The 15252-nt window shown below is 43.9% G+C and overlaps 1 protein-coding gene across 2 annotated transcripts in view; it reads left to right on the plus strand.

Moving 5' to 3' along the window:
* Window positions 1–15252, plus strand: part of srbd1 (S1 RNA binding domain 1) — a 95983-nt gene that overhangs the window by 12132 nt on the left and 68599 nt on the right. For both annotated transcript variants that reach the window (XM_055889999.1, XM_055890000.1), the window contains exons 10-14: window positions 1078–1181; window positions 2894–3001; window positions 3098–3255; window positions 5471–5561; window positions 5805–5912. In XM_055889999.1, coding sequence (XP_055745974.1) covers window positions 1078–1181; window positions 2894–3001; window positions 3098–3255; window positions 5471–5561; window positions 5805–5912 — 569 coding nt within the window. The remainder of the gene's footprint in view (window positions 1–1077; window positions 1182–2893; window positions 3002–3097; window positions 3256–5470; window positions 5562–5804; window positions 5913–15252) is intronic.

Consider the following 15252-nt stretch of genomic DNA (forward strand, 5'->3'; position numbering starts at 1 on the left):
ACACTCAAATGCTATCAATTTGGCTTAGCATTGTTCCTGGTTGTGGAAAGGGTTTCTTGGCGTGTGTGATGGAGAGGAAACCATAAAGGAGTGATTGGGATTTTTCACATTACTGGGTATTATGCTATGCCTCCTTGCCATCTACATTTGTGGCGCTTGGAGTGTTGATTTCAATGGTGTTTGGTGATAGAGGAAGCTAGCCGTCCCGTCAGGCCCAGAGCGATGGAGGACGCGTGGCAGGGGGGTGTCTTGTGGCCAGCGTTCAGGTAGCTGTCACAGCCATCACCTCCAACATTCTCACCCAGGTCATCCTCTTTAAGGAACACTGATTCACCAACACAGACAGGACTGTGATAGATGCCTGTTCTCTGACAGAACGAACATCTGTGTGTTTTTCTTTATGGCGTTTTCCACTGAGTTGTCCCTTAGAGAAACCCCACTCAGTGAGGAGGAATAGAGTATGTGGGGGAGGACATGAAAGTTTGTTGGATGTTTTGTCCGACTTTGTTCGATCGCACGCAAAACTTCAGATTTGATGAATATCGCATGAGAAATCACCCAGCGAACCCAAAAGCTCAATGGGGGAACATGCCAAAAAAGGAAATATAATTTTCATCATATTTCTTGCAGCATTAATTTCTGTCTCGATCTGGCCATTAGCTGTTGTGATGTGGAGGGCGGGGGTGGATGTGGTGACTGCTTGGTGGCAGGCTGGTAGGATGTGTGGGGGGGGGCATTTGTCAACTTGGCTCTTCCGCATCGAATCCAGATTGACGGGTCATTTTTTCCCTTTCTCTTCAAAAGGTTTTCCTCCGAAAAGGTCAGACACTTAAAACTATTTCCTTAACAGCATGCCACCTTTCCTTATAGCTAGATGGAGGAATTAGTGGGAGAGAGCAGGGAGGTTTTCTACTGTGTAGACTGTGTGAGCAGACTGTGTGTGTCCGTGCCAGTGTGGCGTGGGTTGGCTTTCGGTGCTGTTTTTGGAAAGTGTGTGTGAGGGTTAGGGGGGCGTGGGGGTCTGTGCCGTGTGGTGCCATGTGCCGCCTGTCTCAACAGGTTATGTTTTTCTTGCAGACCCTGGCCATTAACCGAGGGGAGAATCTGAAGATTCTGACAGTGAAGGTCAACATCCCTGACAGGGTGAAGAGTGACTTCTGTAGGTGGTGTGTCAACGTCAGGTCGGTCCCCCCCCCCCCCCCCCCACACACACACACAGACAGACACACACACGGACAGACACACCGAGCCCTTGAACTTCTCTCCTGTACTTTCCTGCTCCCTCTCTCTGTCTGTGCCCTGTACCAGCCTGTAACAGTGGTGTCAAAACAGTGGTGGCCGCTTGCAATCTGTCCCCCAGGTGTGAAGGGCATAGGTGGGAGTCAGGTTCATGTATAGTCACACAGTCGATGTTTCTGCGTTGGCTACAGTGGCCCCTTCTAGAGCATCGTTCCCTATAACAGACACGGAAAGTAACTCAAAGCTCCATGCAGTAATTAAATAACTGTTCTTTGTCTTTTAAAGCTCATATAGCCACAGATAAAGTCAAAGTTAGCTTCTTTCTCTTTGTGTAAAAAAAATATTTGTAAAATACTATGCATAACATGGCTTAGCAATAATAATTGACAATGTTTTTGTGGAAATGAACCCTCGCTCACAAGTTGGATTCAATGCAGTAAAGATCATAGAGTCATCAATGTGAAAATGCCTCTCCACATTCACAGCTCAGTGGCTTTTTATGGTGTTAGTATAAATAGTTTTCCAGTTCTTGTTTCAAAATAGTTCAAATAGATTCCCAAATGGAGAATGTTTTTTTTTATTATTATTTTTACATATTTTTTTAATATATTTTTTTACATATTTCGACATACTTTATGCTGTAGAGCTCTCAAAATATTATTTTAAACATCATATGATCATGCTTTTAAATACATCATATTACACTGTACAACAATATTGACCCTGAAAAGGAGTTTTTCACAGTGAATTAAATGAAAACACCACAGTAAATGAAACAGCACATGAGATTATTTTCATAACAGCACATACAATTATTTTGTTTTGAAGTAGACCATAATATGATATTCTAATTTGTTGATATACAAGAAAAGACAAATTGACACATTTTGTTGTTTTAGAAAATGTATTTGAGTGAGATATAGACCAAGGCCCTGTTTTTTTCTCTCTCATGAATGAATTTGTTTTCAATCTGGTAAAAGGTAATATATATGTATTTTTTTTAACATATTTAATTTCTGTATTTCTTGAATTTATTGTTTGAGAATAACATTGTATTATAAATCATATATTACATCTTACATAAATGCATATCTACCCAGCAATGTGGCAAATTCCTACTAAAGGTGTACTTGCTTATCATGGAAAGTGTATCAATTGAATACATGAGTGTTTTGTGTGATTTTAAAATGGTTTGTGAGGAGATATTCATTTTCCCCCAACATAAAAAAAAAAATAAGTATTTTGTTAAATCCTTTTCTTGTAAAATGTTTCTTTCGTTCTATTTTAATATCTGCTTAACTTGTTAGTTTCTTTAAACTCTCCAGGCATCCGATTCATAACAATAATATTGAAAAAGATCCCGTTTTAAGTGATGGTGGTGTAAAAATCTCAAACCAAGACTTTATTTAGTCATGGAGCTGTACTGTAACCTATGAGGGCAAGGAATGTGAGAGGACCTGCATTTTACTGAAGCCACATATATAACCAATCCTTTCCTGATCAAGAGAAAGGTGAAAACTTACATTTTTGGTTTACAAGATTCACAGAATAACTCTAAAACATCAGATTCACACCAAAAGGGATACTGTGCATCCATATATAAATTTTGTCCGAAAATGACTCAATGTAATATAATTTTTGGTTTCCGCTGTAGATGGAGACCCAAGGGTTACGCTAGAGAGGAGCTGATGAAGATCTTACGAGACGCAGTGGAGGACTCGTACAAAAGACTCTTATTACCACTGCTCAGCAGAAGCTACAGGTCTGTACTGAACTCTGTGTGTGTGTGTGTTCCACGAATGAATTTGACTTTACTGTACTGTATTTTAAATACCCCCTGTCTCTCTCTGTCTGTCAGGACGAAGCTGACGGTTAGTGCGGAGAAGGAGTCCATAGCCATGTTTGTGCGAAACTTGCGCCAGCGTCTGTTGGTGTGTCCTGTGAGAGGCCGTGTCATCATGGGCGTGGACCCAGGGTTCAGACACGGCTGTAAACTGGCCGTCCTCTCCCCTACCAGTAAGAACCCATACTAACATGTCCCTCTTCCACTCTGCGTTTCTGGGTATAGGGTGAAGATTGGTGTTTCAGTCAAAAGACTGCTTCTAGATCAGAGAAAATGTGTTGTTCTATGTGAAAATAAACATCCTAGCATATCTGCAAAGACCAGTCACACATGCCTGGTCTATACTGTAGTATAGTCTACTAGTCTGTACTACTGGAGGAGCAAGGGCCCTCTCGTCTCCACCCCACAGAGCTGATGGGCATTCCTCCCACCGGGCCTCTGTGGGCGGGGCCCCATGCAGGGCCACGTTTGGGCCCTCCTCCTGGGCAGCTGATGGCCCGGCCACAGTTCAGGCTGCCAACCCAGCGGGGGTTTGTCAGCTGGCATTCCTGTGTTATGGCATCTGCCCTGCAGCAAACACACGCAAACAGACACGCATCGACACATACACACACACTCAGCTTGACCATGACAGGTCTGGGGGTGCCTGGTCACATGACCTCCCGTCGGAGCCTTCCAATAGGATCAGTGGTGTCCCATCAGCCTGACAGGAGACGGCAGAAGTTGAGTCGTTCCACCAATTCGGTGCCTTTTGAGAAGTGTAACTTGGTAAAAATAAACGTTTGATTTCACCTAATTTTAGCATTCTGTCAACTTCATAATAATTCCCCCCCTCCCTATATATACTATAGTAAGTACATATTAAAGGTGCAATATGCAGAAATCGCTCCGCCATTTCCTGGTTGCTAAAATTCTAATAGTTTGCCTAATTTCAGTTTGGGACAAAACAAGCAATGTATAGTGTAGAAAATCATTGTACCATCTAAACCGCTGTGAAATATATTTTCAATAACCAAAAATATTGTATTTTCAGCTGTTTGAAGCTGGTGTACAAAACCGAAATTAAAAGACTTAAAAACTAAACTTAAGAACGGGAAGCATAGAAATAGCACACATAAAACAGATCCACTGCTTCTTAGACTTGCTTTCGATGAGAATTCTTTGTGAATTTGGTCGGTTCACCCAAAAAGTGCCAAATAATGTAACAGGGTTGACAATTTCATATTAAATCAGCCATAAATCCCCCTTGTGACGGAGGAATGGAAACTTGTTGTGTGCAACAGGTAGTGACATGCATCACACAAAAAAATGAAATTGCCATAACATTTCTAGACTGTCTATCTATGGGTAACAGTGTTAACATGTTATTCTCAACCTGTTCCGTTTTCCACCACAAAACACCAGAAAATTGCTAAAAAGAGTGTAACCAGCTCACTTGCTTTTACACTATCATTTAACTATTAGATGTTCAATGTTTCTGCAAAAAAATTATAAAATGAATTGTTTCATCATATTAAAACGGGAGTACAGTTCACATAACAGGGTTGACTTTAAAATGAGGGGCATACGTAAATCAATCACTAATGACATGAAATAAATAATTATCTTCAGAAATGACTGTCAAATCAAAAAAATAACTAGGACTTCACAATGATGGTGAAACCTGGAGACATGTTTAGATTAAGTGGTTTGAAATCTTCTTAGAAGTGACAGAGTTGACGGAGGGACATGTCAAAATGCTGAATGTTGGCACTATAGCAAGCCTTTATTAATATATAAAATCGGAGTTATTAAATTCTCCATGTGGTCTATATTAAAGGACACTTCATTTAATAAAACAGGTTTTTAAAATTCAATATTGGTTCACAATTTCTACTTAAAATATCAAAGGGACACAAAAGGCTCACTTCGTGGAACGACCCAGCTCTGTCCGTCCGTCCTTACAGAGGCACAGGAATGGACAGATCTGGGGGAGAAGTGCAACAGGAGGAGTATTCTCAAAATGGCCTTTTCACACTGCTGAGCTTAGCTTAGCCGAAACAAGCCGAGCTTACCTGCACTGCCCTGCCAACACATCTATCTACCACAGTTGCTTGAACAGTGCTGAAAGGAAATTATCCAAGCCAACTAAGTAAGGTCTGGGTCGGCATACTTGTATGGAAAGGGTATTAGTCCATCCATTCCATTTTCCAGGTTCCCCCTCGCAAAAGAGGTTTCTAACCTTGAGTCTTTCCATTGTTAAAGAATCATCTTCACTTGCTCTTTTTGTCTCTCTTCTTGTGTCAGATCCTGTGATAAAGCTAGTAGGAGCGTCTTCTTTATTCCTCAGTCTTGGTGACACAGAAGCATTTGTCCATCTTACATACTCACCCCTCCTTTCTGTCCCAGGTCAGATATTATACACAGATGTGGTGTACCTCCATGGTTCAGGTGGGAACAGAGAGGCAGACAAACTGCGCCATCTGATGATCAGATACAGGTACTGCATCTGGTGTGTTAGTTTAAATCAACTGTGGCACATTGTGTAGTGTATATCACTAAGATAAAGAACACTACTTATCAAAATGAAATCAAGAGTTTTTTAAGAGTATTAAAATAAATAATAAAATAAAAATGTTTGAATATTCACAGAAATAGATCAATTAACCCCTTTTTTGTTGATAGAACACAATGTTTTTTGGTTTCTTTTTCACACTCTCCGTCAACTCTTTCATACACACAGCTGTAACATGGTGGTTATCGGCAACGGCACAGCGTGTCGAGAGACTGAGGCCTTCTTTGCTGACCTCATCAGCCGGCGTTTCTTCCAGCCTCTGGACGTGTCATACTGGTAAGACCAAAGTCGTTACTGTAGACTCCTACTGTATGTCCACAGATAAAGTCCTAAGTGTAGACTCCTACTGTATGTCCCCAGATAAAGTCCTAAGTGTAGACTCCTACTGTATGTCCCCAGATAAAGTCCTAAGTGTAAACTCCCACTGTATGTCCCCAGATAAAGTCCTAAGTGTAGATTCCTACTGTATGTCTCCAAATAAAGTCCTAAGTGTAGATTCCTACTATATGTCCCCAGATAAAGTCCTAAGTGTAGATTCCTACTGTATGTCCCCAGATAAAGTCCTAAGTGTGGACCCCTACTGTATGTCCCCAGATAAATCCTAAGTGTAGATTCCTACTGTATGTCCCCAAATAAAGTCCTAAGTGTAGATTCCTACTATATGTCCCCAGATAAAGTCCTAAGTGTAGATTCCTACTGTATGTAGGCTACCTAGGGAACTGAGTCAATGTCACTAAGAGGAGGTGCCTACAGGTTCCTCTCAGCATTCAAAAGACAATTAAAATGTTAACTGTTAATTTTATTGATGAGTGAAGCTCCCTACAAAGGTAACAAAATAGGGTTAGCATGGGGAAATAGGGGGGGGGTGGCTAGGCTAAAGGATATGGGCCTGGAATGGGTAATTCTTGTGGGTTTTAAATGTCATCTGGACTTTGTTTGAACGCCTCTAATTAAGAGCAAATATCTCTTGCAGTCCATCCGCCGCTGTAACCAGCGCAGCACAATGCAGCACTATCCCATCCAACCCAAATAACGACTAGAGTTCTGATCGTCTCTCTTGCGCCGACGTTTGTTTGTTGACTTTGGGTCAGAACTGGATTGCAGCCCAGAACCACTCAAAAATGGCGGGGGAGGTGGTGGTGGCGCTTTGGGTATTGTGTTCTTCGTAACTAGCTGCTGCCAGGCCCAGAAACGGTGTCTGCCTCTGCACTTTTAGGCTCAAATTCTATTGTGTATAAATGGACCTCTACAGCAGCTGTGAGACAAGTGGATCCATTTCACTCACCAGCCCAGAATAAGGTTTAGATACAGACTCTCCTACACGTATTCAGCCCCTAAGGGCTCATGTGACTCCCATGAAAGCCAGTGTTTTGTTATTCCCAACTAATAGTCAAAGCTGAAATCTCTGGTTGTTTATTAAGTTTGCTTTAACTTGGTTCTACTGGGACAGTTCTTTTCAAAGCTGGAAAACTGGAACACATCATCGTAGCAAGAGATCCACCTCCAGATAATAGCTGTATTTTGTTCTAAAATGGCTTAGTTTTAACTTGTGACATGTAGGAATGTCTAACTTCCCTTTTATGTGGTGTTGAATGGCTGTCCTGTATTAGCCTCTCCCTCTAGACTAGGCTGTGCTCTGTCTGTGGGTTTCTACTTTTTATCAGACGACCCGGCTTCACTCTGGTCTCTCTAATACTCTCTCCTCTCCAAAGAATGAGGGTATTTCTATTAGGCACACATCTAGCCCCACTGTCAGCCATGTCTCTCTTCAAGCCCACTTAAAGTCAATCATTGAGTAGTTAGTTTAGGCTCTGTTCCATGTTGGAGCAGACAGGGTTGAGGGTTCCATTGGTACTACAAGGTGACTGTAGTCTGACCCTGACCAGAGTGGGTCCAGCCAGTGTTTTTGGAACCCTCCACAGTCTCAGATGTGTGAAAGCATCACGTCCCTGTTGGAGTGAGGCAGAGACATGTCCCTGTTGGAGTGAGGCAGAGACATGTCCCTGTTGGAGTGAGGCAGAGACATGTCCCTGTTGGAGTGAGGCAGAGACACGTCCCTGTTGGAGTGAGGCAGAGACACGTCCCTGTTGGAGTGAGACAGAGACACGTCCCTGTTGGAGTGAGGCAGAGACACGTCCCTGTTGGAGTGAGGCAGAGACACGTCCCTGTTGGAGTGAGGCAGAGACACGTCCCTGTTGGAGTGAGGCAGAGACACGTCCCTGTTGGAGTGAGGCAGAGACACGTCCCTGTTGGAGTGAGGCAGAGACACGTCCCTGTTGGAGTGAGGCAGAGACACGTCCCTGTTGGAGTGAGGCAGAGACACGTCCCTGTTGGAGTGAGGCAGAGACACGTCCCTGTTGGAGTGAGGCAGAGACACGTCCCTGTTGGAGTGAGGCAGAGACACGTCCCTGTTGGAGTGAGGCAGAGACACTTTGTTTCTCTCCAGATATTTCCCAGGATTTCGCTCTTAACAGTTCGATCAAATCCCCCCCCAAAATGCTTAAAATAGTTCCAGCCTCCTGGATTTCCAGAGTTCCATTCCTTGAGGAGGACTGTGGTTTTCCCTAAGTCTTTTTTATGGTATTGTAATTTGAAGTCAAGGGAAGGATCATTAGCGATGAGGAATTACCTTTTTAGCACTGGTGACTCCACCTCCCACAAGGCTTTTGGTCCTGCTGATCGACCCCTGGTTGACCCGGGCAACCGCCAAGTCATCTTGATGATGATGATGAGCCAGATTGGCGGTCGACACATCAGAAGACCAGGATGCTGGGGTGCTCACTTTGACCACACCTGACCAACAACAGTTGTGCAAACCACAAAGTTCATTTTGGTGGGTTGACTGACAGGCAGCCTGGCTCAGTGAATCTCCTCACTGATGTGGCGAGACACTCTCTACGCCTCTGCGAATCCTGTGGGTGAAAAATTAGATCGCAGAGCCTTAAATCAAAGGCCTCTCAGCACTCCAACCAAGGCCAAACTTCCACACAGTTTATTTAATCTCCTCATGATAAATGTGGGCCATCCGTAACACTGTGGCGAGGGCTGCTCTGTTCCTCGCTTTCCCCCCAGACTGTTTTAGCAACTGGAAACAGTTCTCTCCTTATAGTGATTTTTATTTTGGGCGAATCTATGCAATTATTCTTCGTATTTCGCTGTGAAGAAAGGCTCGACCGGAGCCTCTCGCTAAGTGAATTTCCTCAGAACTGCTGTGAATGGAGAAAACATATGTGTCTTGTACATAAGCTTGCAACTAGATATTACATATTCTTACTCCAAAAAGACTAGAGTCTGCAAATCCCAGATTTCTTGTAACCAAATGTCTTGGAGATGATTGAGTTGAACAAGCATTATAGTGAATAACGTCATGGATGAGTATCGTATACTTATTTTGATTGTAGTATACAATATCATATGATACTATTCTTCCATTAAGTGGTAACTTATGTTGAATGCCTGTGTGAACTTGAGAAGTTATGTAAAAACAATTGTGTGTGTGTCTGTGCTCTCTCTTGCTCTGGCTCAGCCCAGGAACACACACTTCAACCACTTCTCCTGCGCGCCAATCTAATTAAAGAGGCAGCCTCATCCGTACCATCTGCTATCTGTCTCCCTGTGCCACAGCTTGATCAGAACCCCTTGAGGTGCACCCCCCACCCCTCTGTGCTCACCACCATGCCTATCCCCACGTCCCCCCCCAGCCTTCCTCCCCTATGCCCTTCCGCCTGACAGCCAGCGCCAGCAGCCGGCACACTGAAATGAGCCTCCGGGACCCCTACCCTGGCCACGGCAACCCGGCTCTCTGGGGCCTGCTGCTGCATCACTCCGTGTGTGACTGGGTCTTGGTGGACTGGAGGCGTAGGGGAGAGTGGGTGGAGGGAGGCATCTGCCTGTTGAGTGAGTTGTTAGATGTACTCATGTTAATAAGGCAGTCATCTTCTGTCTTCACCTGCTAACCTGCTCACTGAAGTTGAGGAGTGTAGCCTTTTCAGACTGCAGTTGAACTTATCTTTGTGTTGTGTAGAGCTAGGACGATCAACTGAAAATGATCGACACTGACCATACCGATCAGTTAACGGAGGCATTTTGCTGATATTGTTCATTACAATAAGAAGCCTATACTAAAGAAATGAAATAAGTTTATTAATATGAGTGATTGTTAATGGGACAATTGATGGCTACAACTATCAAACTAGTGGTAGTTTAAATGATAAAAAAACAACTGTGGTGCACATTAATGTTATAAACGTGTCATTATATTTAGCGCTATCACATCAATTCAGCCAATTTATCGCAATAGATTTTTGTACATATTGCCCAGCTATAGTGTGGTGTTTCACTTAAGCCGGCACTTAAACTGCATTTTGTTAAGGGCTTCTAACTAAGCATTTCACTAAGGTCTACACCTGTTGTACTCGGTGCATGTGACGAATACGATTTGATTTGAAACCTTTTTTGTACTGTGTGTGTGTGTCCGTCTGTTGGGGAGGTGTGTGTGTGTGTGTGTGTGTCTGTAGGGAAGATGAGTGTGTTTGCGCACTGTATGTAGGGCAATTGTGTCCAGGAGGCAGTGGGTCCTGGGCAGGGGTAGGGGTCACGGGTAAAACCTCCAGCCTGGACACAGATGTGTGTCTCTTGATTTCTGTGTGTCTGTCCACACTATTCCTGATGTTCACCAGATCTCCAGGAAAACCTTTCCTACTAGAGCTGGGAGATGTGGACAAAAATCCATATCATGATCATTTGACTGAATTACATTCATGTGCGCCAGTTAGTTTTTGAAATATTATCCTTACTATTACTACTGCATGGAGTGTTGTAGCTATCAATTGTCCCATAAGCAATGCACCATATTCACAGTATTACTTCATTTCAAACTTTACATTCCTTTAGTAAATGCTACTTATCATTATTATCGATATCTTGAAAATCCTGGGGAGTTGCAGCGATGAGACGAGATCGAAATTGAGGAGAAAAGGGGGGTAAAATACAAAATAATCGATCAAAAATAAATCTCATCTCTATTTCCTGCCTTACACCATTCCTGTCGGGTAACCAAAGACTGTGATGTACAAGAGATTTCTAGCATACCTTACTACCCTTTCACCTCTATTCCCTTTCCTCTACTACAGTTACTAATTCAAGCAATGAGAAGAAAAGGAATAATAATCAAGTGAATTAAATAGTATATTTTGATTTAAATAATTTTATTTGAAATAGTATAGCCAAGTGTAGAAGAAAATGTCATACTTTATATAATTTTATCCATTCAATTAGTCCACTCCTGGGATTTTATATTTGTCTTTAATAACAGTGATCTGACATCATGTAGCTTTTGGCTGTACGGTAAAGACTACTTTATTACTTCTAGTCCCATTCTAGAGCTTCATTACTGGTTGAATTCTAACTTCAGATCCATGTGCGTAACTCGAGCAAGACTGTCATTGACATTAAAAAGACATGGCTGTGGTTGGCTGTGTTTCAAGGTAGTTGTGCCATCTTTATATGGCTCAGATAGAGTTGAGCCTCCCTCTCTGACCATGAATGGAGTCCTTGTCATTGTGCCACGTCTCTCTACAGCTCTTGTCTATGCTCTTGTGCGTCTCTTTGCATGGTATCTCTCTCTGACTCGCTCTCTCTTTGAATTAGCGCCAATATAGACACAGTAGCCTATATGGCAGAGGAAGGCACTTTATATGTACCATAACTATAGAGGAGTTGGCGTGGTGGCTTGGCGTCATTGAGTCTGATCTGATATATGAGCTGTGGGATTCTCCTCCTTCCACATCATGGCCTGTCTGCAGCCTGCTGCCGCCTCCACGGCGCTTCACTCTGATCCCTGCCCCTCACCCCTGTCCTGTCTGCCAGCCCACCTCTGCCTCTGATCCCTGCCCCTCACCCCTGTCCTGTCTGCCAGCCCACCTCTGCCTCTGATCCCTGCCCCTCACCCCTGTCCTGTCTGCCAGCCCACCTCTGCCTCTGATCCCTGCCCCTCACCCCTGTCCTGTCTGCCAGCCCACCTCTGCCTCTGATCCCTGCCCCTCACACCTGTCCTGTCTGCCAGCCCACCTCTGCCTCTGATCCCTGCCCCTCACCCCTGTCCTGTCTGCCAGCCCACCTCTGCCTCTGATCCCTGCCCCTCACCCCTGTCCTGTCTGCCAGCCCACCTCTGCCTCTGATCCCTGCCCCTCACCCCTGTCCTGTCTGCCAGCCCACCTCTGCCTCTGATCCCTGCCCCTCACCCCTGTCCTGTCTGCCAGCCCACCTCTGCCTCTGATCCCTGCCCCTCACCCCTGTCCTGTCTGCCAGCCCGCCTCTGCCTCTGATCCCTGCCCCTCACCCCTGTCCTGTCTGCCAGCCCGCCTCTGCCTCTGATCCCTGCCCCTCACCCCTGTCCTGTCTGCCAGCCCGCCTCTGCCTCTGATCCCTGCCCCTCACCCCTGTCCTGTCTGCCAGCCCGCCTCTGCCTCTGATCCCTGCCCCTCACCCCTGTCCTGTCTGCCAGCCCGCCTCTGCCTCTGATCCCTGCCCCTCACTCCTGTCTGCCAGCCCGCCTCTGCCTCTGATCCCTGCCCCTCACCCCTGTCCTGTCTGCCAGCCCGCCTCTGCCTCTGATCCCTGCCCCTCACCCCTGTCCTGTCTGCCAGCCCACCTCTGCCTCTGATCCCTGCCCCTCACCCCTGTCCTGTCTGCCAGCCCACCTCTGCCTCTGATCCCTGCAGATAGATAGTGTTGTTTTCGTAGGGAGCGCTGTGTCTTAATTATGTCTGAGCTTTCACTAGTCCAATTACCCCGCAGAGTGGGGTGGAGTAGGGCGGTTACCTTGACCGTATTACCACCACAACGGCAGTCAAATTCCACATGAACATTTAGTCACGGTAATTAGGCTTCTCCAAGCTTTGATGCTGCTGCTGGTCATTAGTAGCCTACCAAACTTGCTAACTGCCTGGTTCTCAGCACTCTAATCAGTCTGACATCAATGCAAATGTTATCAAAAATCTAATCAAACACTTCATGAGAGCCCATGAGCTCATGTTGCGCAACATTTCTATAGGCTAGGCAATTGCGTGAAAAAACAGAGTGATGGCCACTAATAAAAAGAGGAGGATCCCATCAGCTTTCTATAGGCTACTATAGGCCTACTATATTTTTTTCTCATAATATTAAGCATATTGCTTATATTTACAGCAGGAGTAAAGCCTACCTGGCTGGCATGAAAATAAACCACGGGGAAAAGCATCCTCCATTCGCCATTTAGGTGCATAGATGACATGTATTTTTTCCCGCTTCCCTCGTTTCGATACAGGTGCATGATAATGGTCCGTTCTAAATTAATAAAAAATTCACACACATACATTGTTTAGTATATGTAAAGACAAGATTAAATCAAGAATAGTGTGATGGGTGACAATATTAGCCTATCAGTTGTGAATTATATATTATCACTTGTGAATAATGCCTAGCTTGCGACTTTTTCAAATCAGCCGCACACCTCATGTAGCCCAGCCCATAGGTTTATATGTTTTTTAAAAGTTTTGTATCACAGCTAAAGTGGCCAAATAACTTCTTAAAATTAAGCAAATTATTCCACTTCACAACGGGTGTAGAGCCTAACTGGCGTACATAAACAGCATGTGAGTTTCAAGTTTGGGGAAGATCATTTTCACCATAAAAATGCACCTTTTATAATAAAAGCATTACATGCATAATCACGTGTTTTCCCACTAATGAAACATTTGCGCTTATAAGCCTATTGCCGTGTACGCATCGATGTGCTTATAATGTGAAGAAATAGCCTAATAGTGTATCAACATTTTAAGCTAAATGTTCTGAGCTGTTGTCAGCCTTATTTGCTGAAAAAAAGTTTTTTGATGCTAGTGGTTGTATTCATTTGGGATCTATCGCATCCCACAACTGTCCCAGACTGTTTTGAATATTTATTTCTAGGTAGAATAAAATAGGTCAACTTTTGTGCTATGGAGGATAGTAGATTGACATAGGCTAGTGCTTTTGCTGTTCTCATCTTGTTGGCTGACAAAAAGTAAATGTGGACAGTTCTTACAATAGCTTCTATATGCGCCTCGGAATTGCATAAGGACACGCACAGTTGCATCCCCAATGTGTCTGTCTTCAATTGTAGCCTGTGAGAAAGACCCAATCACGGAGCACACAGCAGCCGGGAGAAGGAAATTATAATCATTATATTCAGCCCAAGGGCATAACGGCCACTGGCCGCAAAAGGCATGTATTGTTTTAGGGGGCATTACAGCCACACAAAGGCTATGCAGCCGGGAAATTTGAGGCATTATCAAGTGCTTGTCAAATTGTGAATGAGAGACTGATGAAGTGTGTACAGCCTGCGCCTTTCATGTGCTTTTTTACAAATCATAATTAGAGTTGCATCATGCAGCCTTAGAATGTGTAACATTTTTAACATAGCCCAACGTTTGTATGACAACTAAAGTTGCATAAATAATCCTAAATTAAGAATATAGGGGTACCTGTTTCTTTGTTAACCGCTCAACACAGAATAGGCGCATGTGCGCACTCCCTCAGATTGTTTGGAGAAAATATCCTTTATTTTTTCCCAGCTATGTTCAATTGTTTTCTTCATACTATAAAAATAATATGAATAAAATACAATTTTATTGGTCACACACATATTTAGCAGATGTTATTGCGGGTGTAGCGAAATGCTTGTGTTACTAGCTCCAACAGTGCAGTAGTATCGAAGAATTCACAACAATACACACAAATCTAAAAGTAAAAGAATGGAATTAAAAAGTATATAAATATTAGGACGAGCAATGTCAGAGTGCCATTAACTATAATACAGTATATACATATGAAATGAGTAAAGCAGTATGTAAACATTATTAAAGTGATCAGTGATTCCATGTCTATGTACACAGGGCAGCAGCCTCTAAGATGCAGGGTTGAGTAACCCGGTGGTAGCCAGCTAGTGATGGCACAGAGCTCTAAGCAAATCTTGTCTACTAAATAAACTAGTGTAGCCCACAGCCATATGGCATAGCCAGATCAGAGCCTAACATAAGGACAACTCAGAGTATGCTATTCTGTTCTTCTGAAATAGACTACATTTTCTTCTTATCATGTTCCGTTAGACTTGTCTAAAATAAATCATTGATTTATTGTGATGGTGTAGGCTGGTGTACATGGATTTTTTGAATGTAGATGTTCCATAGGTCTGCATCAGTGGCTTGTAGGCTATGCGTGGAAGCCAGGAGATGCTAAATGTGTTTATGTTGATTAACAGTCAATTACCATGAGACCGGCTGTTATTTGCTTGACCATCACCGGCTGACGAAATTTCATGCCACAGCCCTAGGGTGAAGAAGAGTGGGGAGAGGAGTACTCCCATAGGTCACTTTAGATATGTCCAACATTCTGTGAGCAGTGTGTGTGTATTCTTCCTGTACTCTGCGTGTGTTCTCGTCATGGTGGCCCGCCACACGTATCTTCCCAGTCTCATTATCAAGTGTGAGTGGATGGCTGGTTGACAGGCCCAGTCCCTCCACAGTGTGACCTTCTCTGTCACGCTGTATTAGCAGCAGGCCATTGAACACTCAGCCTTTGTCACAGGGCATAAATGCCC

This window comes from Salvelinus fontinalis, chromosome 30, assembly GCF_029448725.1.
Source record: "Salvelinus fontinalis isolate EN_2023a chromosome 30, ASM2944872v1, whole genome shotgun sequence".
NCBI lineage: Eukaryota > Metazoa > Chordata > Actinopteri > Salmoniformes > Salmonidae > Salvelinus > Salvelinus fontinalis.